Here is a 25,000-nt window from a genome sequence, read left to right as displayed (position 1 = left end):
ATCATGGTTATTAAAGAGGATTAACCAAGAAAACCTACAAAGTACAAGGCAAGTTTAATGGAATTGTTTCTCTCATTAAAAACTTTAGTGCACTAAAAGTCATTGTTGTTAAGGCTGGCTCATTATAACTCAAGTAGAAATGAAACTTAGTCAACAAGGACAATGATAACATGGTACTCTAAGATTGCTAGCAAAAACTGCCTTTAGTAGTGTCAAAAGGTGTGGTTAGGCATTTCGTTAGTGGGGTTGACATGGTTATTGTATTAACGGCCAGTATATTGAATTAGTCAAGTACAACATGCACCTGCATGCTTTACCGGACAAATGTAAAGGGAGCTTTTTGAAAGGCTCCTCTTGGAACACATCTAAACAAATCATAACTTGCAATTTTGCATCATAATGAAATTCTTTAATAATTTTTAAAATTTATGTAACAAGTCCGGTGTATCATTCTGCTTGGTTTAAGTAGTTGCTTTCAGATGAGTACATTTGTAAACTGAGCCTAAGATGATATGTAGCAAGGTTCACTGAACCATGTCACACTAGCCGATTCGAGGCGTACCGAACAAGACCAGTTGGAGACTGGCATGGTTCATCCAATTGATTTGAGTGGGCCCTAGTTCGCTTAACACCCCCCCCCTCTTCCCCACCCCCTACTTGCGATGGTCGACAAGCATCCGCCCCAATAAGCCCCTCCCTCCTCCCTCTCTCACTCCAAAGGTTAGGGTTAGTGTTTCCTTTGGCCCTCTCTCTCTCTCTCTCTCTTTAAGGGTTAGGGATACATTTCCCTCTTAACCTCCCCCTTCCTCCCTCCCTCCCCCTCTCTTCCTCTCTCCTTTTCTCCATCTCCCCCTCCCTCTTCAGCTCTCACTGTTCCATACGCCCCAAAATGGCATGGCACAAACCCATACCATGTCGAACCAACCACTGGCTGGTACACCCTCCATTACTGGTTCGGCAAACCATAAGCATACTAGGTTGCGAAAAGGTTATGGAGCAATGATGTGTTGGGCAGGTCAAGTATAAATCTACAAGTCCAAACCCTCATGCTAAGGACATCAGTCAAGCTATAACAGACCATTTGCAAGCAGAAGCAGGGAGGCTTACATTAAAATAATTAATTATAAAAAGTCCACATAAGCCACTACCACCCATACCTCCCAATTTACACTTTCTAAAAAGTAATGTTGGAACCATCCTTAGGAAACCAACCACCATTTGGCCAACCAATATGATGAAATTCATCTTCCATAAACTAAGCCTCTTTATATAATATATACCATTACAGGTGCCAACGAGCCAAGATAGACCAAATAGGGCCAAGGCCTGAATTTGGCCTAGACTAAGACCTTTGGCTCAAGCCAAGTCCAGCAAGAAAATAAACTAGATCTCTTTGGCTCAAGACTGCCAAAATTGTAAAATTTACAATCTAGGATAATTTTGGCTTGGACAAAATATTGGGCTAAGCCCAGCCCAAAGCCTAAGGACAAAACTTGCCCGGTTTTCATGTCAAACTAAGCCTTTTTCTTTTGGATCTTACCCAGACCAAAATTTACCTAAATAGAACCACTCATCATCTTTATATAACTTAGGATTTCCAGCGCAAATAATAGGCTCAGAACCACATCTAGATTGGATGATTGATGTTCCTGCACCAAAATAGCAAAAGCCATCCCAAGAATCAAGAAGGAAAATAAAATTAAGGTGAAGAAAATGGGTCTACAGGTAAAGTCGATAGATGCGCCAAGTGGACCAAGGCTGCAAGGATCTTCATTAGAACCACCTAGGTTAAGTCCTAAGTCACCATGCATCGCCAAGAGAGGAACAAGGTCACACATAGAGGATAAAGAGATAGGTAAGAGCAAGATATGCCAAATCATGCCGAACAGGCTGGTTCATAGAGTACCGAACCAGACTAGTTAGAGACCAACATGGTTCAACTATTTATTTTGGTTTGGGTCCCCAACTCAAAAAAATCAAGCAAGCACACCCCCCCCCATCCTCCCCTTTTGGCTTGGAACTCTCTTGCGAGCATCCCTCGCTCGTGAACACTGCGCCCCCTCCCTAGCTGCTTGATGTGCCCCACCTATCACATAAGTCACTCCCCCTCCCTCTCACTTCCCCTCCCTCTCTCTCTCTCTCTCTCGTGCGCGCGCGCGCTCCCTCCTCTCTTTCACTCTCTCTCGAGGTCAGGTCATGGTTATGGTTTCCCTTGCTCTCCCCCTTCCTCCCACCCTCTTCCTCTCTCCTTTTCTCCCTCTCCCTCTCCTCCCTCTCCAGCTCTCCCTATCAGTACACCTCGGAATGGCATGATATGGACCCATACCATGCTGAACCAGTCGCAAGATGATGGCCCCTCTAAAACCAGTTTGGCAAACCTTGGGTAAGAGGTATTGACTCCTTAGGTTCCATGAAAATGGACAGTAGGAGAGGGTGAAGGAGACAAAAGGAGAATGATAAAAGGACAATTCTCTTTGATTAGCATTTCTAGAGGCTTCAGTAGAATGATAGTTTACCCCCACCTCTTGGTTGATTCACTAAGTTTTATCAGAATCCTAGTTGAGGGGTATAAGCTATATGATTGAAAAGAGAGTGTAGACAACTACCTTTACCTTGATTCACTAAGTATTCTTTTCAGGATCCTAGTTGAGAGGTATCATTACAAGATTCCAAAGAGGGAGCAAATAACCACATAGTACCCTGGCCTAAAATTTATTAAAACTCCGAGTTTGAGCTCATCCAGAAAATTAGATGTGCCATGGTTTCCTAGCCCCAAACTAGACCATGACCTAAAACCTCAGCCCATGCCCAAGATTTTGGCCTTTAGGCGCTCAAACCGAACCAGCTTAACCAACTAATAAACCTACCTACCATGAGTCCCAAATGCATGATTTCAAAACCTAGTATATATCTTGAGTTAGAAAACTTCTGGGGAATAAGAACTAACTAGCAAGAAAACAACCTAAGAAAGAAAAGACCTTTGTTGAAGAACTAAAATTTTAAAAAAAATCATTTCCTTTAGCTCACAAGCAAGAGGGTTGAAGGAACTAAGTAATCAATTATTTTACATAATGATTTATTCGATGTAAACAAGAATTGATTAGCATTAACCTAATCAAGTAGTAATCCACAGTTAGTTACACAATATAAGTTCTTTTTTCCTTAAGGATCATGGTAAGAATCATGTTAGCTATAACAATTGATAGATGGAAGAGATTGTAAGCAACATTTCAACTAAACATATGGCTTATCAACAAACGTGAGCTCACTGTTAATTGAGAGCCAAGCTTCATTAACCATACAAGCAATTCCTCCATCATAAAAGGACCAATTAAGAGACCACATTATGAGCATAATGAGCAGCTAAAGTTGCGTAATCATGAAACACAAGTACCACAAATATTACATGTTGATGACTGGACTGGGAAAGAGACAAGGTCATAGGGACAATATCCGGATGTGCTTTCGCAAAATGAATTCATATGCATTACTGGTCTCAGTATGCTTCATATAAATTCTCTTCATCAAAAGGGTTCCTTGCGAGCTAATCAAGGAGGACTCAAAATTAGTTTACAATTACATAAATACTACTTATTGACCTGGTCCTTGATCATCTTTAATTGCATGCAACTGAAAGTGCAGTTAACTTTTGCTTCAATATAGAAAAATTGTTTGCATGTTATGGGATCACAAGTTCAATCAGACCTAATGTTAACAAATCATAGAGAAACCTGACCAAAATCAGCCATATCCTTCACCAAATTAATGTTTATCCCTTTAAAGGCATTTCATGATGGTCAAACCACCACAAGGTGTGAAGGCAAGAGAAAGCACAGGATGCAAGAAGGCATCAGCATTAGGACTTCAAGCTTAAGATAAGTATAGTGTAGGTGCAGCATTATAGGCATGTTGTTCAACATACAGAGTATACCTATCTTTACAATCCATTTTTAGCAGAACTTATACATCATATATGCATTAATAATTCAACTTATTCTTCATTTTCATCTTCTTATTTCATGTAGGCACAACTTTTCATTAGTTCTATGGATTAAGCAAAACCTAAGTGCTAATTTTGGACTAAATCAAGTCTACATCAATATTCATTGTACTGGCACCAGATAACATACCAATATAATATGGTATGCTTGGTCTAGTATTGTACCGGGATAGGGTTGGGAGACTCTTTTTTCTCACTCAGCCATGGTACTGCCCGATACCGAACAATATGGGTTGGTACAACACAACTGTGTGAAAATGCTCAGTTCTAATTGGCATAGACCGATTTAGCCCCTGTGCTGCATTGAACCTTGGTACATTATGAGTACATTACTCGTATGGTATGATACACTTGATATGAGATCCTACAGTTTGGTATGGCAAACATTGGCACTTTGCACATACATCGAACTCATTTTGAAGATTGCAAGCAATCATTTTGTACATTCTAAAGGACTTCCAAAAATGAATGGCAAAGACCTCGCTTGAATATTAAGTTTTCAACTCAACAACTCCAAGACATGACTCTGACATTGAGATAGAAAACATAAGGTCAAAAAAATGCCAATTTTGTGTCCTCCATGTGGGTAACCAATGCTATCCTGCATTTGTTCTTTTATATTTTTCTTTTATTTAATTATTTTCTTTCTCACATCCTATGAACTACAATGTGAGATTGGAATGGAACAAGATCTAGCAAAGAAATGCATATCACATAGTTTAAAGTTATATAGGAAATAGTGGCAAAGAGGAAGAAACACAGAAATTTAGCAATCATTCCAAAGTTTTAATCATCATTGCACATTGAGTCCTCGACTTTTTTTTTTCTTTTTTGTGGTTACTAGACATAAAACTCAACATGTTATTTCTATCCCATTCCACATTTCCAAAGCAATTTGTAGTTTTCCTAAAGCAAAAAACACTTGTGTAGTTTAATGCACTTTTGAAGCAAATGAATTCCGAAAAAACTAAGTAGGCAATATTTTGAGTACTAAGGCATCCAAATGCACAATCTTGGTGACATTACTGATAAAATCATTCTTTCATCTAACTCTTAGAAAGGCACTAAGCAAAGGTCATTTTCTTGCAGTGTTTTAAAAAGCAGATGCAGTTTATAAGCAATCAAGGGACGGCATAGTGCATATGGAGTATAAGGGCTGCATATGCAGGTGTATGTGTTTGCTATCTTTTAATCTGGTACTAGGGAGGTGTTGAATTTCAGCTGAAAAACTCGAAGGAAGGTTATGTCGGTGCCACCAATTATGGCAAGGTAGAAATCTCACGACGACATGTTCAACAGAAGGAAGACACTAGTTGGAAGAGGAGCAGCGGCAGAATCACTTTCTTCTAAGACCGAAAATACCATCTTGACAGGCCACTCCAAGGATATAGCTCTCACAACGCTCACTCGCAAATCCTAAGAATCCACCAAAGGGAGGAGAGATAGAATAAAGAGAAACAAAGGGAGAATAATTTCCATAATTGTATTTCCACTACTCAAAAATCTTCAATATTGATTACAAGAGTAGTCCCGATGGGGGTATTTATAAGTACAAAGGAACTCTTTTCTTCAACTTTTCAATGTGGGATTCCAAGTCCTATTCTGACTCGAAGAATCCTAACTGCTAATTTTTCTAATAACATAAAATAATTCTCAAAAAAAAAATTCACAAAAAATCAAAACTTGCTAGAATTAACTTACATTTACTTTCCTAATTGAGATAAGAAAACAACTAATCATCAAAAACTAGTCGTGTTTTGAGACCCATGCATATGGGACCCATGCAATCGCGATCCGCAACCTGTGCAACCAGGATCCACGACCCGTGCGGCCAGGACTTGTATCCTAAGCACTCCAGCATCATAACCATTTAAATATATATATATAATATATTAAGTGCAATAAAAGCTACAATAATAATGATTTTTTTTATGGATGGAAAATAGCTATCTTAGTAATAATAATAGATATTAGTGCTTATTTACTTAGTATCTAACACCCAATAGCAACAACTATAATATAATTGACATTTTACCACTATTAATACCCATAACATGCCTACTTTAGATCCATATCAAACCTAACCAACAACTTGAATCCAACCATAACATATGTAGCGCCAAAATGCTAGTAGGTTCATATATGCAGCCATATGATACTGAACCGTGCAATGATAAGTGTGCCACCTCTTTGGTCCATATGCAGTATGACCACATACATACAGCATAGAGGCAATTGGTCAAGGGACCACACATGCATATGCATGTGCAAATGTGGCAATGTGTACCACATTTTAATACTTTTTTTCCCGCAAATTTGGGTAATTCATCTTATATTACCATGGATAGAAGTTGTAATAGCTTAATCAATCAGGTTAGCCCTATATACTAAGATGCATAAGCTATGAACCAGTCCCCTGCCCACTCAATGCACTAGTTAATTATTGTTTAGCACATAACTACCAATGGGCTAATTTTGATGAGCATGCTAACCAACCTAACCCAATCAACTAGTTTTCCTAGGCTGTCAAAATCGACTAACCAAACTAGACCACATTTTCCCCCTCAAGTGCACTACCACATAAATTGTATCATGTAAACCACTAGAAACAAAGTTTCTTTAAGTAAAGCTAGCTAGGATTCCAACAAATTGCAAATGCATATACAAGAAGAAACTTAACACTAACACCATGATAGTACTATATTAATGACCTAATCATCTTGTAGTCACCATCTATACAAGAACCTAGTAGATTTGCACTCTGTCATCGCTTAACCCTACTTGACAGGCAAATGATGAGTTGGACAAGAAATTGCCACCACTACTTATTGTTAATGGCATGACAAAATACAAGAATTTGGAAAATTACAAAGAGCAGTAGTTCATGACTTAGCCAAAAAAAATAAAAGAGTATACCAAATACCAAGAAGAAAATGCAGACTATAGAATAACAGAAACTTCATTGTGTATTTTTAAAATTTTGAAATTAATGAAATTAAAGACAATTTGAGAAATTTTTAGCAATTGAAGTATGCCAATTCCCAAGTATAATAAGATTGAATTAGTTAAAGGTATATAGCATATTATTGGCCAAATTGGTTGCACTAAAATCCTATTCAAAACTAAAATAAATGCATTTATGAATCCACCAATCACCATAAACCAGTAAATGCATTAAAGAGAACAACTGCAAAAGAACCAGTAGAAGAAGATATGTTAAGTAAAGCAACCAACAGGGAATATATAACAAATTTCAACACTATATTAACCAACAAACATAAAATTTATAACAAAGTCAAAACTTTCACTCATAATTTTAAGGAGATTGAGACTAACCTGGCGTTTTGCAAACTCTTGTGAAATTTCACCAGCCAGGTTTCTGATATATCAAAATCACCATTAGAATAATAAGCATAACTATTTAGTTAGCATTCAACCATGTAAATATGCATAAACTTATCCCAGAGATTCTAATTAACTATGTTTATGTAGGATCAACTTCTTAACTTGGGATTGACTTTCTGATCCATCAATAACATCTCTTCTCCACAGGTTTGTGGTATAATTTCGATTGAGGTCAATCAGTAAGTGAAGATACCCTATCTTCTGTACATTTGCAATAGATCTCTGACCAAGGCCAGTTGGTCAACATGCAATTATCGCAAGGTATATAAGATATAGGAATAGGATAATGTAATAAATACCACAACAAATGTAAAATAATGCAAGAAAAATGGATGTAGAATAACAGAAATGATATATCAAAATAACAGGAAAGTGGTATCAGAATATAATACTCACAATAACAATACTAAGGCTGTACAATAAAATGATACCAACAAAAAATGAGGACAAAAGCATCTGGTAATCATATCATGCATCAACAAATGCCGCAATTTTTTTTGATGTTATTGGTTCATCTTTGCTTCACTAATGGCTTATCAAGTTAACAAATTCCATTTATCAGCATTTATAAAAAATAAAATTTAATTAACATGCTGTTATGGTAGAATATAGCATGACATGCTAAGCTTGACATCCAGTTTTTGTCCTCTGGTTTTACCGAGGACAAGTTGTTTCACTTTTATTTTCTCCAAAATTAGCCATCTTCTCTTGGAAAACTACATTCATGCACCCATCCATGTTAGATTTTTGTTAATCTAATTTTAAAAAAATAGAGTTTTGTTAATCTAATTTTTTTTTAAAAAAAAGGACTCATGCTGATGCATAAATAACTTTGGGCTCGATAAAGAAAAGAGCAAGCGGAATACGTAAAAGAGAGTATTTAAAAAAATTGATAACATGAAAAATGGAAGTTCATTTCACCATGACACAAAACTTGCCTGAATGGTCCAGCATACCTGTGTTGACATGACACAACACAGGTGAAGGTTTGGAATCAGTGCCTAACATGCACTAAATTGCTTGGACAAAGCTGTGGAGAAAGTGGGAAGCCAAGGTGGAGGGAGGGAGAGGGGGGTAGAGAGGGAGAGGGGAGGAGGGTGAGAGAGATTCAAGGATTTAAGAAAAGAGAGCCAAATGGGGAACACACACGCCCAGAGGAGGGGGGCTGATGGTGGTGGCAAGGAAGATAGCTGAGTGAAAGCACACCAGTGATCAGCTCTATAAGGCTGAAGAGATCAGTCATGTGCAGAGGTCGGCAGTGGGAGGAAACGACTTGCAGAGCCCAATGGCTAGTGGAGATCACTAGATATGCATTTAGTAAAGAGAAGATAAAGACAGTGGATGTGACCAAAAGAGAATAAGAAGAAAATAGTAAGGTTAAAAAAAAAAATGTTAGAAAGCAAAATAGAAGAGAACTGGCAAAGGGAGAGTAGTAGGTTGGGCCTAGAAGGATGAAAGAAAAGAGAAGAACATGGAGATTGGGATAAGAAGAATAGAAGAGAGAACATGAGAGATGTGATCAGTGACTCTTGGTATTCCTTTTTGGAAAAAAGTTAGCCTTAGCCTAAGGTTATTCCTTTTTGGCATGCTGAATACGAAGAATAAATGAATTATTCCAAAATTCACCCGTTTCTGTGACTATTAGGTCTATGAGATGATTCCCAGCCTAGAAGCAATATTCTTCATTTACTACCAAATATTCTACCAATGAGTCATTTTTTTAGTGCAACTTTCAAATCCATACGATACCATAAGATATGCATTCATCTGAAGTCGTCATGACAGGCCAACTCCTATTTGTACCTTCCCAATTGTTTGTTTGTTAGTAAAATGTAGGTTTTAGAGATTAAACAATTTGCCCTTACATTCAATCCAAGACTTGATCACCCTCCCCACCTTTTCCCCCACGCATCCAACATCAATTCTAGATATAATTCAAAAACCATTTCTGAGTCCTTTTAGGATTCCATCACCCAAATCAATTTTCATCTGAACAAAAAAATCTAAGTAAACCTAGAACTTGAACAAACTTTCTTCATTTAGTAATTAACATAAAACAGAACTACTATTTTTGGAAATCATTTTCTCACATAAGAAATGATCAACCATCACAATCCAGTCAAAAACCCATCTCAGCTAATCATGATTTTATACATAAGTAATAACAGTCAAACAACGAAAGTTAGATATATATTTGAAAAGCCAATATAGAAAGCAATCACCATTGTTGAGCTAAGATCAGTTAAGTTTATTACCTTACGTATTCATGACCCCAAGAACCAATATCACCCTCTGATCCTAGCAATCGGTACTTCAGGCTCTCCTACAAAAAAGGCACATAAATGTTTGATTACATTAAGCTTCACATACTATTGAGGTACACTATCTCGGTACCGAGCTCCGTACTGATGCCAACCTGTTACCGTTTTGATATACCCAATATGGGGGCTAGTTTGGCAAATTGAGTATCGATACAACCCCATACTGCATATCGGTTCGATAACGATACACCCCATATACCGCTCAGTTTAGTACCATGTGGCATATCTTGCATACTATAAATCCATTGTCGCGATATATAGACCAAAATGCAATTTACCAAATGCAGTCTAAGAAATTATGACAAAGATGATGGTAGCATGTCCAACGAGATTTGATTATATACAAAGGTGATTATGCACAAAGATGTGATCAGAATGCTATTATTCTCCAAGGAAAAGAGCCATGCCTTTCCAAGAACACAACTTTGTTGCAATAGAATCCCATTTTGTAATATGGATGATAAGTGTACAGTACGCAAAAGCACACAGGTAACTCATGTAACATCATTTTCAGACATGCAATTAGGAAATTATACTTCGTTTATACATAAAGATGTGGACCCCATGCAAATGCCCTCCAAAGGGGGAAAAAAATGAAGCACGATAAAAGCATGCGACCACCAAGTTACTCATAAAAACACCCATGTATACGTAGCTTCCCTACATCTTATGGACAGAAAAAGGGAGCTAAGAAACTAAGTAAGAACCCTATAATAGCTGTCCCAGAAAGTTTTCCATCCAGACCAAAAGTCCCTGTTGACACCACCTCCCTTTCAAGACAGTCTGCTAGCTGATTCACCTTGCAGCATCAATCTAATTTCAGTCAAGAGCTGTTTTTACTAATGAGTCAAGGGCATTTCAAGATCGTTGTATTTGGCTAAAGTAATCATGTTCAATGACAGATCCACATGCCATTTACATCTTTTTTCCAAATAGAACTTAACTACTTGTGGAACAGAGTGTAGAACTCACAATGTCTTATTTCACATAAAGATCCCAACAATACACACGACAGAGCGTATGATACCTAACCTACACAGGGGGAACTATCATACATTTTTTCTTCAAATTGATCTCCATCACTGTGGCCCGGCCTTACTCATCTATAATGCAACTTGAAGTGTGATGTCAATAATGTCCAAACATAAAAAGGCATGTAGATGGATTCCTTCGGAAAGCATTTTATATGTAACAAGCCACTTAATTAGCGACTTATCAGAAAAATACCAACATTTCTAAATGACAAGAATGGCAACAACATGAGGCAAAACTCAACACACACACCAAAAAAAAAGATTTACAAAAATAGTTATAGATGATCCATCAACATTGGAAAAAGCTTTATCATGTTAAAATGATTAAGGATATAGTACGATGAAGATAATATTTATGCATTATAAATTATAATGTAGAAATAAAAGCTCTATGATGGAGGCCCTAAAGTATCATGTGGGGACTGATTATAGGTGCTAACTCAGTAATATTGAAGGTAATATTTAGACATGCACAACATCAAGAAAAGGTGATCAAATGAGACCTACACAAAAATTTGTAAATGTAGTGAATTTACCAAGCATATGGATGTCACTATGCTGCATACTCCAATGTTTCAAGGTTTTCGCCCACCACCCAAAAAAGGCATCCATAGGTGCAATAACTTCCAATTTTTTAAAAATATAACATACAACAGAATAAAACACAAACTCTGTAATCTTGCTACATCTAGAAATTTTCACATATAGGTTTCACCTGTTCAATTTTTTATGATGTTTTGCCATGTCTAAATATTTCCCCCAATGTTAGCAAGCTAGCACCTATAACCATTTTCTACATTTGCATCGGTAAGATACCTTGCCCCCTTTCATAATGCCCTTATTTAAAAATTGAAATATGGAATATGCCAAGTTGGTGAGACAAAATAACCAGAAAACTAGTATCACGAGCCTTCCACAATACAAGCCTGGCAATCATTCAGATATCCAAGAAGTCTCAATTATTCTCTTAGGGATCACATCCATCGTCATTTCAAATTTCAACAATCATGAGCCTTGTATTCATTCAGCGGTTAAAGAAGTTTCAACACTTCTATTAAGCATTGCATCCTTCAACATTGCGTCCTTCAACATTAAAAATTAAAAAATACATTGTACTCTGAATTCAACATATCCTCACCATTTCTATATATTAATATTATCTATCAGGCATAAAAGTACTTGGAAACACAATCATCCTGACAATCCTATCTATGCATGCTTAACACAGAATCTTTTTGCACCACCACATAACCAACTACAAGCTCACGTTTCATATGAAAGGAAACATTTAAGTCATAAAACATTTATTTTGATCTCAAATAGACTTACAATGGGAAAAAATTCATTGAAAATTAACAAAATTTTATCGGTAATATAACCAAAGAAATAATTGGAAAATAAGACTTGGACTAGAAATTAACCTAATTGCAACCATATTATTAACTCTGACTAAAAGAATGATATGTGAAGGCATGTAAAGATGTAGATGATGAGGGGAAGTGAGTCTCTACCGCAATTGTAACCATACACATAAAACTCGCTGGACCACTGGGAATTTCTTGCATTAATTTTGAATTTAAGCGGCCAAACAATTATCTAGCTATTCCTCAATTATTGAACTACTCATATATTTTACAACATTTCATGAATATTATAATTTTTATTCACAATTGGTTGTGAAACACTCATGCACTATATGCTAAACATGCCCTTTGTTGTTTGCGTTGGTGGTGATCGTGCTGTCATTTTTCCATCTCGTCTCTTATATGCTAGGGTTGCATGTACCAATATACATAAATACAATAATCTATGCTTTCAAAAATATTAATGAAACTTTTTTCTGTTTTATAATGTTCCAAAATCATCCTCGGCATTTGTCCTAACTTTCGTCATTTTCCATGATCTATTGAGTTTTATCCTCTAAACTAATTACTTTCTTATGCCAAAGCTAGTATGGTTGTAGGTTGAAAATAATCTGTGCGCTCACATAATATGGAGGCAAACATGTAGATAAAAAGGAAAGAGGGAAGGGATGCATGACATTTATCATGCTGAGCTGTTTAGGCAGAGAAGCAATGCCGACTACACTGATTGAAATTGAGATGCGATCAGTAGGGACCACTCTAGTAGAAGGATAATAACAGGAACTAGCTCACTAGGTGTACTGTATGGTAAGATATAATCAGCATATTAAGTAACTGAAAGTTGATCTTAGGTGCCACCACATAACACCAAGTCAACCATACTGGCACATCTTTAGAGAGCATTCTTCTGTGACTCTCAAGAATCAAAAGGGACCAAAACGTAATACATATAAATAATCAAAGGTGAATAATCATCAGGGAGGTTTGGTGATATGAGAAAGGGTTTAACAGGTAACGTGTAAAATCCAAGGATTCTTTGAACCTGACAGTGACTGGACAGCATGAAATCTAAAGATAAGTCAGATGATTAAAAGTAACATTCATCTAAGGAACAAAGCTTACAGAAAAACTAGTGAGAAATTTGTCAGACTAAATTGAAATTTTCTAGATGCCATCAGCAAAATTTGTTCTAGACAACAATGGCATTATCCAAAATGATAATACAAAAACTACCAAGGATGTCAATAGGATAAAAGAATGAATAAAAATAGATGAAAGAACCAGGAAACCAAATTCCCTAACCCAATTGAAGCACAAATTGAGCATTCATTGAATCAGCAAACCATGATTAAATTGCCAACGTTGTTTTAATACTTGGTCTTCTCTTACGTAATATTCCTTCATGCAACTCATTCTTAACAAACGCAGAACGAAAAACAGGTAACCGGAAAATAACTTAAATTTTAAGTAAATTGCATACCCTTTCCCCTTCAGCAGACATCGTTAAGGCCAACACAGAAAGAACGTCTGCTAGGTACTTCTGCAATTCAAGAGAAATATGAGCTATCAATACCGAGCAAACATGTATAAAAACGACAACATAAAATAATGATTATACCTTCAGGTCAGACTCTGGCAGCGTATCGAAGTATGCTTTTAGAGTTCCATAATGGGGTCGAAGGAACTTTAAAGGCTTTGGAACAGATGTCATGGAGCTTGTTGCCGTACGAATCTCCTTCCTATCAACAAAACAGTAACATGTCACTGAGAAAAAAAAAAAAGCCCTTATTCACCAATTCTCCAACTCCATCAGTGAAATCAAGAACTTGAAAAAGACGAAAGTTTTATTTCTTGAAAACAAATATAACGATAGTAAATCAAGAAGATAATAGTAAATCAACAACTGCAAAACCCTAATCGCTAGGAATCCAGTTCTGGACATGATTTGCATCAGAAAGACACCTCATGCTTTCGAGGGCGAACTTCTGAACGGCGGGATCGGCATCCTGAACCCTCTCAACGTAAAGCTCGAGCTGCTGCTTCAACGCCAAATCTTCATCCGACTGCAACGAAACAAGAGGCCATCAGAGTGAGAATCGAGTAAAAACGATCCAACAGAAGGGGAAAAGGAGAGCCAGAGAGATCAAAATCACCACATCGTCCTCTTTCTTCTCGTCCTTCTTCTTCTTGGGGTCTTTGGAGGGGGGCTTGGGACCCGCCTGATCCGCGCTGGCTGAGCTGTCAGGTGTTGGATCTACCGCCATTGAGAGACTGGAAGGAGCGCAAACACCTCGGAGATCGATCGAGGAAGAGATAAAAAAGAACCAATCGAAAACCCTAGGAATTGGGGACTGGTGAAAGGAGTGGGATCGGAGAGGGGGGAGAGAAGTTCGGTCCTTTCAATGAAAGGTTTACGATGAAAAAGGGATGTCCGATCATCGGCCGTTCGCTACATGGATCCATCTGGACAACACCACTGACCCCTGTCGTATCTGCATGTCTTCCCGGAACATTCTGTGACGGGACTCTGAAGATCACACTGGTGACTAAAATTATAATATTTATAATATATTTTTATAATATTGATATTATTACTATTTTAATTATATATAAACTAATTGCATATTTTATGTTATATTAATTATATATTTCATTTTATAAATATATCATTTATGTTTTTAATCTCATATCATAAATATGTTTTCCTACATTGTATATTATATTATTTATACCCGTGGAACCTTATAATAAAATGAGAATCACTTTTATTGCTAAGAATCACTTTTATTGCTAACTTGATAATATAATAATATTATTGTTAATAATAAAAGATATGTAATGTATAGAAGATTAATATATTATTATAAAATTAATATTTATATTTTTAATATATACATCTGGATTAATATTTATATAGGGCCAGATACTCAGATAGTATAGTACAGTGCGGTATTAAATGTCAACTAGCAAAAGTTGAATTGATCGACGACCTTCTCTATTTTTTTTTAAAAAAAATTCATCGAACATTATGGTGCATAAAACTATAATATTTCTAAAAGAAGATAATATTACTAAATAATAATATGCATTATGATATTACAATTACATATTTTATACAGTTATAAATTATATAATAATACATAAAATTTATATTATATTATATATTTATAAATTATTTATTTTGATAATCATTATCAATAGGCTAAAATGCTCCTAAAAGTATTTGGCTCTAAATACTTCTTAATAAAAATCAATCAAGGGCTTCTTAAAATAAAACCAGTGCTATTAATTATGATCTATAATAAATAAAATAGCTTGAAACTGAAAATTGTAAATCTTTTTAAGCCTATTACTATTGATAATTTTTATATCTATATTTTAGCTAAAATTTAATCAGCATATATTTAAAAACATTTAGATCATGGTTAGCCATTTAGAATTGTAAATTAGATAGTTTATGCTGTGTTTTCACTCACTAACTATGTTGCTATCTTTTTTTTCTTTTTGCTGACTTTATATTTAGGCAAGAGATCTCAAAATTAATGATCTTTTTTTATTTCTTGCCTTTATATATCATAAACCATGAATATGTCTTTTTTTTCTACTTTTAAAGCCCCTCTATTGATTTCCACTAGAAAGATTTAAAGCCAAGTACTCTCGGAAGAAATCCAACCTATTATATCATTATAATTTGAATAAAATACTATGAATAAAAAATATTATTAATATTGATAAATATGAATATGTATTAGTGATGTTATTATATTATTAATATGTAATAATGATATATTATGTCATATATATTATCGGAAGCACTCTAGGTCTGCATTGTTTCTTTGACCTTATCTATACTTGTCCAAACAAGAAAAGGGAATTAATCATTCCTAGTAATTTTCATTAATAAGAAAATAATTTTTGGTTTTCATTCTTGATGACCAAATATTTACTTATATTTTATATCAATTTATAGGCAATAGAAGGTCCTAGAGTTGACCATGTGGAACCGAACACCAAGTGAAGCCTCAAACAATGATTATAAAAGAAAAAGTTCAAAAAGAAACTACATCTCTAAAACCTTATATGTATTTCATAAGAAAAAATAGTTTCCATGTTTTCCTTCAGCTTTTTCCCTTTTGGGGTGTCCCTTGTCTTTAAAAAGTTTGAATTGTAACGTGTTGCTACGATGCTCCAAATGAGATAGATGAGATCGGTTTAATACTTAGCTGGAGTTTGATGGTGAACCAAAATGATATAATCCGCCAATAAACCTACAAAAAAGTCCACAAATCAAAAGGGGAGATCCTCCAATTTAGGATCCTCTGATGGTTAAGTCAACCGAAACTCAAAAATAAATAGTAGAAAAGAAAAAGTAGGGAGTAAGAGGAACTAAATAGAGTGAGAAGAGTAGAACTCAAGTTTTTTTCAGTGGAGGAAACTTGAGTACTCAGGGTTCGATAGAGTTTCTACCTTCAGAATTAAGTTGTGACTTACTTTTGGAGAATCTCCTTCTCCTCTTTATATAAAAAAATTTGTTAGGCTATTGATAGAGTTTGTTAGGCCATCGATAACCACCTGATTCGGAAGATCTTATTTATGAGGCAATTTTGGTTAACCACCTTAGTTTATTAGCCACTGGTTATAACAAATTGGCCAACTATAGAGAGATTATAGGTTGATCCACATGGAGAATAGTTAGCTTAGAAATTTTACTGATGCCTACGAGAGGTCGGTATGTCCTTCTGATGTTAACTAGATGTAGATGTAGCTGGATCAACTGTCTATTGATATGAGGTCGGTATTCATCCGACCTGATCTGAAATGATGTTTCGCCTGTAGATCGATATAATGGAGATCCTTTCTGATATTGCCACATGACCAGAGGTTGGTTAGATGCACCAGCAGAATGTATGCTGGATAACTCAAAAATATCTAATATAACCTAAAAAAATATTTATAAATTATAATTTCGGTTCTCCTTTATACAAAATGCACATACAAAGCATGTGTTAAATACTAGTGGCCTTGTCTTGAAAATCCTAAGTATTTTGATACATGAAACTCTAACTGGTTTGACTCTAAATTATGTTTTTCTATAATTGTCTTTACTAAGCTTTTAGACTATAATTACATGCGAATACTTGGCCAGCACATAAGAAGGAAAATTAGATTGCGGTTAAAAGTCTTAAGAAAAATAAAGATTTCTTAGAAATAGAGAGAGTTCTGAGAAAAAGAAAGTTCTAATAGAAATTGAGTTAAAATCTAAAAGATGAAATTCATAGAACTCAACCAAACTCCAAAAATTATATGAAGAGAGGTAGAGTCATGACCAATACTACTTTATTTTAATTACTCAAATTATAAAAATTGCTTATTGATAAAGGGATCATAACCATTGTTGGGTATAAAATATCCACAGCCGAAATCCTCAGCGGAATTGACTACGAACAGGACAGCTCCGCCCGGACTCCTACGGGAGCCAGGCTCCGCCGCCGACATCGACTACAGGACAGCTCCGCCCGGACTCCTACGGGAGCCGGGCTCCGCCGCCAACATCGACTACAGGACAGCTCCGCCCGGACTCCTACGGGAGCCGAGCTCCGCCGCCGACATCGACTACAGGATAGCTCCGCCCGAACTCCTACGGGAGTCGGGCTCCGTCCTCAGCGTCGACCGCTGGTAAGTTTCATCCAGACTCCTACGGGAGCCAGACTTCGCCTTTGACTTTAATTGCAGGAAGGCTCCGCCCGGACTCCTACGGGAGTCGGGCTTTGTCCTCAGCTCCAACAGCTGCCAGTAGCCTCCGTCCGGACTCCTACAGGAGCCGGACTCTGCCAACAACGTCAACTGCAAGCGGACTCCTACGGGAGCCGGACCTCTCCTTCGACTCAAATCACAGGAGGACTTCGTCCGGGCTCCTATGAGAGCCGGACTCCGTCCTCAACTTCGACGGCTACAGACAGACTATGTCCGAACTCCGTCCGGACCCCCACGGGAGCCGGGCTCCACCCACGACCCCAATCGCAAGGAGGACTCCGCCCGGATCCATACGAGGGCCGAACTCCAACCGCTACCGAGCTTCAGCCGGCAGATCTGCACTCCCAGGCCACAATCACGGCCACGATCCTGCTCCACTCTCTGTGGCGGATCCCGCACCCACGCGGCTCCATTACTGCCTGACAGGCCACGATAAACGGCCGCGATCCTGCTCCACCTCCTGCAGCAGATATCGCACGATTCTCCCATCCGCTGACAAGACGCCGCAGCATCTGCATCCCACTTCCCACGGCAGATTCCACGTGGCACACCCCAGTGATGGCCACGGCTCCGCTCCACTACTCTTCGCAGTAGATTCCTCCTGACTAAGGGCGGCCCACTACCTGGCGATTACAAACGTCGCCATCAATCCGTTACCTCCCCCGCTTATAAAAGGGGGACCCAGATACGTTATTCGATAAGCTCATTTCTTATCTCAAAACTCTGCTAAATTCTCCGTTCGAGCACTCCATTCTTGTTGAGGCAGAGAACTGACTTGAGCATCGGAGGGTCTTGCCGGAGCAACCCCACCTCCGGTTTAGACTTCCTTTGCAGGTCCCGGCGGCGACCGCGGCTTCTCCGACTCCAGCTTCTCCGGCGCAAGCAGATTTTTGCACCAACAGGATTGGCGCTAGAGGAAGGGCGTGTCTTCGCAGCACCCTTATTCTTAAAGGAGTGTTCAACGGAGCCGTCTCCGACCGTCTCTCCGTCACCCACTCCTAATCTTCCCCCGCGAGATCGACGCTCGATGCCTCTGCGCAAGGCGTCCACCCGACGGTCCACGGCCTCCGCGGCCAGATCTCAGGCTTCGGCCTCCCCTCCAGTTTCTCAGCCTCCTCCTCCTCCCCCTCCGACGGCGGCGATTGGTGCGGAGCAATTTGACTTGCTGGCACAGCAGGTCAGAGGCCTCGTCGAAGCTGTACAAGCAATGCAGCAGCAGCAACCGCAGGCGTCGGCGCATCCGGAAGGGGTATCTCTGGAATGCCAGAACCCGACGGCGGGGTGGGCCACCTGGGCCAGCCGCCCCATCCTTCCCGGAAAAACAAATCCGAGGGTAGAAAGCCCTCAATCGGATCACGACTCCACCCCTGGAAGATCCCTGCCCCCGTTCTACCAAAGGACCCTCGAGACTCGAAGTCGAGAGGATTTTCTGGACCGGAGGCTCCAGGAGATGAACCGACGGATTGAAGAACTCCGCCACGCGCCCCCCGCTTATGGTGAGGATATTTGCACTGACCCTCCCTTCTCCCAAATGATCATGCAGGAACCGATCCCGCCAAACTTCAAGCTTCCTCAGTTCGAAAGCTACGACGGGACTTCAGACCCAGTTGATCATCTGGAGGCCTTTCGGACGATGATGCTGCTTCACGGCGCTCCTGACGCCATCTTATGCCGGGCTTTTCCGTCTACTTTGAAGGGAGCAGCGAGGAACTGATACTCGGCTTTGAAGTCGGGTACCATCTTTTCCTTCGATCAAATGAGCCACCAATTTGTGGCCCATTTTGTCAGCAGCCGACGTCCCCGAAAGGGTTCGGAGTCCCTCATCAACATCAAGCAGAGAGAAGGGGAGTCCATACGGGCCTACGTCAACCGCTTTAACATCGCGGTGTTGGAGGTCCGAAACTTGGACCAGTCAGTTGCCATGGTCGCCCTGAAAGGTGGCCTTCAGAAGAATGATCTTTTGTACTCCCTGGAGAAGAAGTACCCCAGGGATTTTGCCGATTTACTGGCTCGGGCTGAAGGATACGCCCGAGCGGAAGAAGCCTTCAAAATGAAGGACGAAGAGACTGCAAGGGAGCGTCAAGCGAGAGATTCGAGTAAGCCCGCAGTTGAGAAAAGGCCAAAGGAAGCCCGGCCGCGTTCTCGATCCCCTCCTGGATGTAAGTGCGCCCATACTCCACCCCGAGCACGCAGGCAGAGAAGCCCGGACTGCGGGGTTCGGCGGGGCTCCCCACCAGGGAGATTTCGCAGCTACGCCCCCCTCAACGCCTCGAAGGCCCAGGTATTAATGGAGGTCAGGGAGCAGCTCCCTAGGTCGGAGAGGATGCGCACACATCTCGGGAAGTGCAACCCCAACAAGTTCTGCCTCTACTACCGCGACCACGGCCACGACACCGAAGAATGCATCCAGCTCCAGGACGAGATCGAGGAGCTCATTCGGTGAGGTCGACTCAACAGATTCATCCACCGCAGGCCTGAGGGTAGAGGAGACCGGCCAAGAGCCCTCCCACAGCCTGAACCGCAGAAAAGGGAGGAGCAACCCGGGGATCGGCCTCCCATCGGGACCATCGACTCCATCACCGGAGGGCCTCAAAGAGGAGCGGAAAAACTGTAAATGTATCACTTACGATTTCGCCTTGAACCTAATTTTCTTTCTACCTAACGTGCTCTTCCCACGTGGCATGGATTTGTTACGACTGGATACGACCCCTCCAAAAACCACAGCCATGTCAGGAACAGGAGGAGAACCTCGTCCTGACATGAGCAAAGTCAAAGGCCCGGTTCTTTTAGACCGGATGGGGGGAGAGGCCTTACAACGCCCTAATGTGCCCCCACAGCCCTGTTAGGGACAGGAGGAGAACCTCGTCCTAACTTGAGCAAAGTCAAAGGCCCGGTTCTTTTAGACCGGATGGGGGGAGAGGCCTTACAACGCCCTAATGTGCCCCCACAGCCCTGTTAGGGACAGGAGGAAAACCTCGCCCTAACTTGAGCAAAGTCAAAGGCCCGGTTCTTTTAGACCGGATGGGGGGAGAGGCCTTACAACGCCCTAATGTGCCCCCACAGCCATGTCAGGAACAGGAGGAGAACCTCGTCCTGACATGAGCAAAGTCGGAGGCTCGGTTCTTTTTAGACCGGATGGGGGAGAGGCCTTACAGCGTCCTAACGCGCCCCCACAAGCCAGGCTGGTAACGAGAGGAGAACCTCACACCGACTCGAGCAAAATGGAAGGCCCGGACTTCTACGGGAGCCGGGTTCCGTCCACAACGCCGAGGAAGACTTAACCCGGACTCCTACGGGAGCCAGGTTCCGCCTACAAGGAAGACTTCACCCGGACTCCTACGGGAGCCGGGTTCCGCCTACAAGGAAGACTTCACCCGGACTCCTACGGGAGCCGGGTTCCGCCTACAAGGAAGACTTCACCCGGACTCCTACGGGAGCCGGGTTCCGACGACAAGGAAGACTTAACCCGGACTCCTACGGGAGCCGGGTTCCGCCTACAAGGAAGACTTAACCCGGACTCCTACGGGAGCCGGGTTCCACCTACAAGGAAGACTTCACCCGGACTCCTATGGGAGCCGGGTTCCGCCTACAAGGAAGGCTTAACCCGGACTCCTACGGGAGCCGGGTTCCGCCTACAAGGAAGACTTCACCCGGACTCCTACGGGAGCCGGGTTCCGCCTACAAGGAAGACTTAACCCGGACTCCTACGGGAGCCGGGTTCCGCCTACAAGGAAGACTTAACCCGGACTCCTACGGGAGTCGGGTTCCGCCTACAAGGAAGACTTCACCCGGACTCCTACGGGAGCCGGGTTCCGCCTACAAGGAAGACTTCACCCGGACTCCTACGGGAGCCGGGTTCCGCCTACAAGGAAGACTTCACCCGGACTCCTACGGGAGCCGGGTTCGCCTACAAGGAAGACTTCACCCGGACTCCTACGGGAGCCGGGTTCCGCCTACAAGGAAGACTTAACCCGGACTCCTACGGGAGCCGGGTTCCGACGACAAGGAAGACTTAACCCGGACTCCTACGGGAGCCGGGTTCCGCCTACAAGGAAGACTTAACCCGGACTCCTACGGGAGCCGGGTTCCGCCTACAAGGAAGACTTCACCCGGACTCCTACGGGAGCCGGGTTCCGCCTACAAAGAAGACTTCACCCGGACTTCTACGGGAGCCGGGTTCTGCCTACAAGGAAGACTTCACCCGGACTCCTATGGGAGCCGGGTTCCGCCTATAAGGAAGACTTCACCCGGACTCCTACGGGAGCCGGGTTCCGCCTACAAGGAAGACTTCACCCGGACTCCTACGGGAGCCGGGTTTCACCTACAAGGATGACTTAACCCGGACTCCTACGGGAGTCGGGTTCTGCCTACAAGGAAGACTTCACCCGGACTCCTACGGGAGCCGGGTTCCGCCTACAAGGAAGACTTCACCCGGACTCCTACGGGAGCCGGGTTCCGCCTACAAAGAAGACTTAACCCGGACTTCTACGGGAGCCGGGTTCCGCCTACAAGGAAGACTTCACCCGGACTCCTATGGGAGCCGGGTTCCGCCTATAAGGAAGACTTCACCCGGACTCCTACGGGAGCCGGATTCCGCCTACAAGGAAGACTTAACCCGGACTCCTACGGGAGCCGGGTTCCGCCTACAAGGAAGACTTCACCCGGACTCCTACGGGAGCCGGGTTTCACCTACAAGGATGACTTAACCCGGACTCCTACGGGAGTCGGGTTCTGCCTACAAGGAAGACTTCACCCGGACTCCTACGGGAGCCGGGTTCCGCCTACAAGGAAGACTTCACCCGGACTCCTACGGGAGCCGGAGTTCCGACCGACAAGGAAGACTTAACCCGGACTCCTACGGGAGCCGGGTTTCGCCTACAAGGAAGACTTCACCCGGACTCCTACGGGAGCCGGGTTCCGCCTACAAGGAAGACTTCACCCGGACTCCTACGGGAGCCGGGTTCCGCCTACAAGAAAGACTTAACCCAGACTCCTATGGGAGCCGGGTTCCGCCTACAAGGAAGACTTAACCCGGACTCCTACGGGAGCCGGGTTCCGCCTACAAGGAAGACTTCACCCGGACTCCTATGGGAGCCGGGTTCCCCCTACAAGGAAGACTTCACCCGGACTCCTACGGGAGCCGGGTTCCGACGACAAGGAAGACTTAACCCGGACTCCTACGGGAGCCGGGTTCCGCCTACAAGGAAGACTTCACCCGGACTCCTACGGGAGTCGGGTTCCGCCTACAAGGAAGACTTCACCCGGACTCCTACGGGAGCCGGGTTCCGCCTACAAGGAAGACTTAACCCGGACTCCTATGGGAGCCGGGTTCCGCCTACAAGGAAGACTTCACCCGGACTCCTACGGGAGCCGGGTTCCGCCTATAAGGAAGACTTAACCCGGACTCCTACGGGAGCCGGGTTCCGCCTACAAAGAAGACTTCACCCGGACTCCTACGGGAGCCGGGTTCCGACGTCAAGGAAGATTTCACCCGGACTCCTACGGGAGCCGGGTTCCATCCACGATGACAAGGAAGACTTAACCCGGACTCCTACTGGAGCCGGATTCCACCTACAAGGAAGACTTCGCCCGGACTCCTACGGGAGCCGGACTCCATTCGCGACTTCTGCAGCAAGGGTTAATGGTGATGAAACCCGACCGCCTAACAAGATCGGATGAAAGGAAAAAGCCCCCCCCGACGACGTCTACATCAGACAAGCCAAACGTCAAGAAAGGTTCGGCAGACAGCAACATTAGTGCAGCGCGCAGACGAAGTAACGCAAAATGCTCTTTTCATTTCATTCCCGATATGCACATTACAGGGCCAGGACAGCCAAGGAAAGAAGGGCAAAATGATAAAAAGGAAGTAACTATATGATAAGACAAAAGTAATGATGAGAGGAGAAGCCCCTAGGCAGTGAGAGGAAGGTTGGCACTAACCTATATTACTCTGAGGGACCTGGGAGACGAGAAACGGGAGGCACCTACGGCTCGAGAAGACGATCACTAAAGCAGGGCTCTCGAAGAGAAGACAGACACCAGCGAAAACTCAGGAATGGAGTAGGACGCCTAAAGGAGGGAGGATGGGTTTAAATAGACCCTGGGATCCGGCGCCATAATGATCGCGAATCCCCCAGGTCAGTCCGCATCCGACACGTGTCTCACTCCCCCTAGCAGACGGCTAAAAGCGGCTGACGGTTGGCAGGATCATAATTGCGCCGTACCTAGGCCAGAGTACCTGCGGGATTTTCGAAGCGTCCCCTCGTACCGCTCCAATTCGAAAAGACTCCGGCATGCGCACACTTAATGCCAAAATATCCGGAGGCGGCAGGGCGCAGGATTCGAAGGGACGGTTTCGGCTGTGCCCATCTCTCTCTCTGTACTTTCTTTGTTTGAAAGTCAAACTCGGAAGTAGGGGGACTGGTGTTGGGTATAAAATACCCACAGCCGAAATCCTCAGCGAAATCGACTACGAACAGGACAGCTCCGCCCGGACTCCTACAGGAGCCGGGCTCTGCCGCCGACATCGACTACAGGACAGCTCCGCCCGGACTCCTACGGGAGCCGGGCTCCACCGCCGACATCGACTACAGGACAGCTCCGCCCGGACTCCTACGGGAGCCGGGCTCTACCGCCGACATCGACTACAGGACAGCTCCGCCCGAACTCCTACGGGAGCCGAGCTCCGTCCTCAGCGTCGACCGCTGGTAAGTTTTGTCCGGACTCCTACGGGAGCCAGACTTCGCCTTTGACTTTAATTGCAGGAAGGCTCCGCCCGGACTCCTACGGGAGTCGGGCTTTGTCCTCAGCTCCAACAGCTGCCAGTAGCCTCCGTCCGGACTCCTACAGGAGCCGGACTCTGCCAACAACGTCAACTGCAAGCAGACTCCTACGGGAGCCGGACCTCTCCTTCGACTCAAATCATAGGAGGACTTCGTCCGGGCTCCTATGAGAGTCGGACTCCATCCTCAACTTCGATGGCTACAGACAGACTATGTCCGGACTCCGTCCGGACCACCACGGGAGCCGGGCTCCACCCACGACCCCAATCGCAAGGAGGACTCCGCCCGAATCCATACGAGGGCCGAACTCCAACCGCTGTCGAGCTTCAGCCGGCAGATC

General features: G+C 42.6%; 1 protein-coding gene across 2 annotated transcripts in view; it reads right to left on the bottom strand.

Moving 5' to 3' along the window:
• LOC105053747 (26S proteasome non-ATPase regulatory subunit 2 homolog A) overlaps positions 1-14,585 on the bottom strand; it is a 27,696-nt gene extending 13,111 nt beyond the window's left edge. Inside the window, exons 1-6 of one of the 2 annotated variants that reach the window (XR_012135271.1) lie at positions 14,278-14,527; positions 14,087-14,187; positions 13,743-13,863; positions 13,605-13,664; positions 9,661-9,728; positions 7,337-7,379 (exon numbers count right to left, since the gene is read on the bottom strand). Coding sequence is in view for 1 of the 2 variants with exons in the window: in XM_073245484.1 (XP_073101585.1) it covers positions 7,337-7,379; positions 9,661-9,728; positions 13,605-13,664; positions 13,743-13,863; positions 14,087-14,187; positions 14,278-14,388 (504 nt within the window). In the remaining variant the exon portion in view is untranslated. Of the gene's footprint in view, positions 1-7,336; positions 7,380-9,660; positions 9,729-13,604; positions 13,665-13,742; positions 13,864-14,086; positions 14,188-14,277 lie in introns of both variants that reach the window. The other variant, XM_073245484.1, reaches the window with a different exon arrangement.
• Positions 14,586-25,000: the final 10,415 nt, after the last annotated feature.

The sequence above is a fragment of the Elaeis guineensis genome, chromosome 11 (assembly GCF_000442705.2).
Source record: "Elaeis guineensis isolate ETL-2024a chromosome 11, EG11, whole genome shotgun sequence".
Lineage (NCBI taxonomy): Eukaryota > Viridiplantae > Streptophyta > Magnoliopsida > Arecales > Arecaceae > Elaeis > Elaeis guineensis.
The sequence above is the reverse complement of the archived record's forward strand: the minus strand, read 5'-3'. Positions and strand labels throughout refer to the sequence as shown.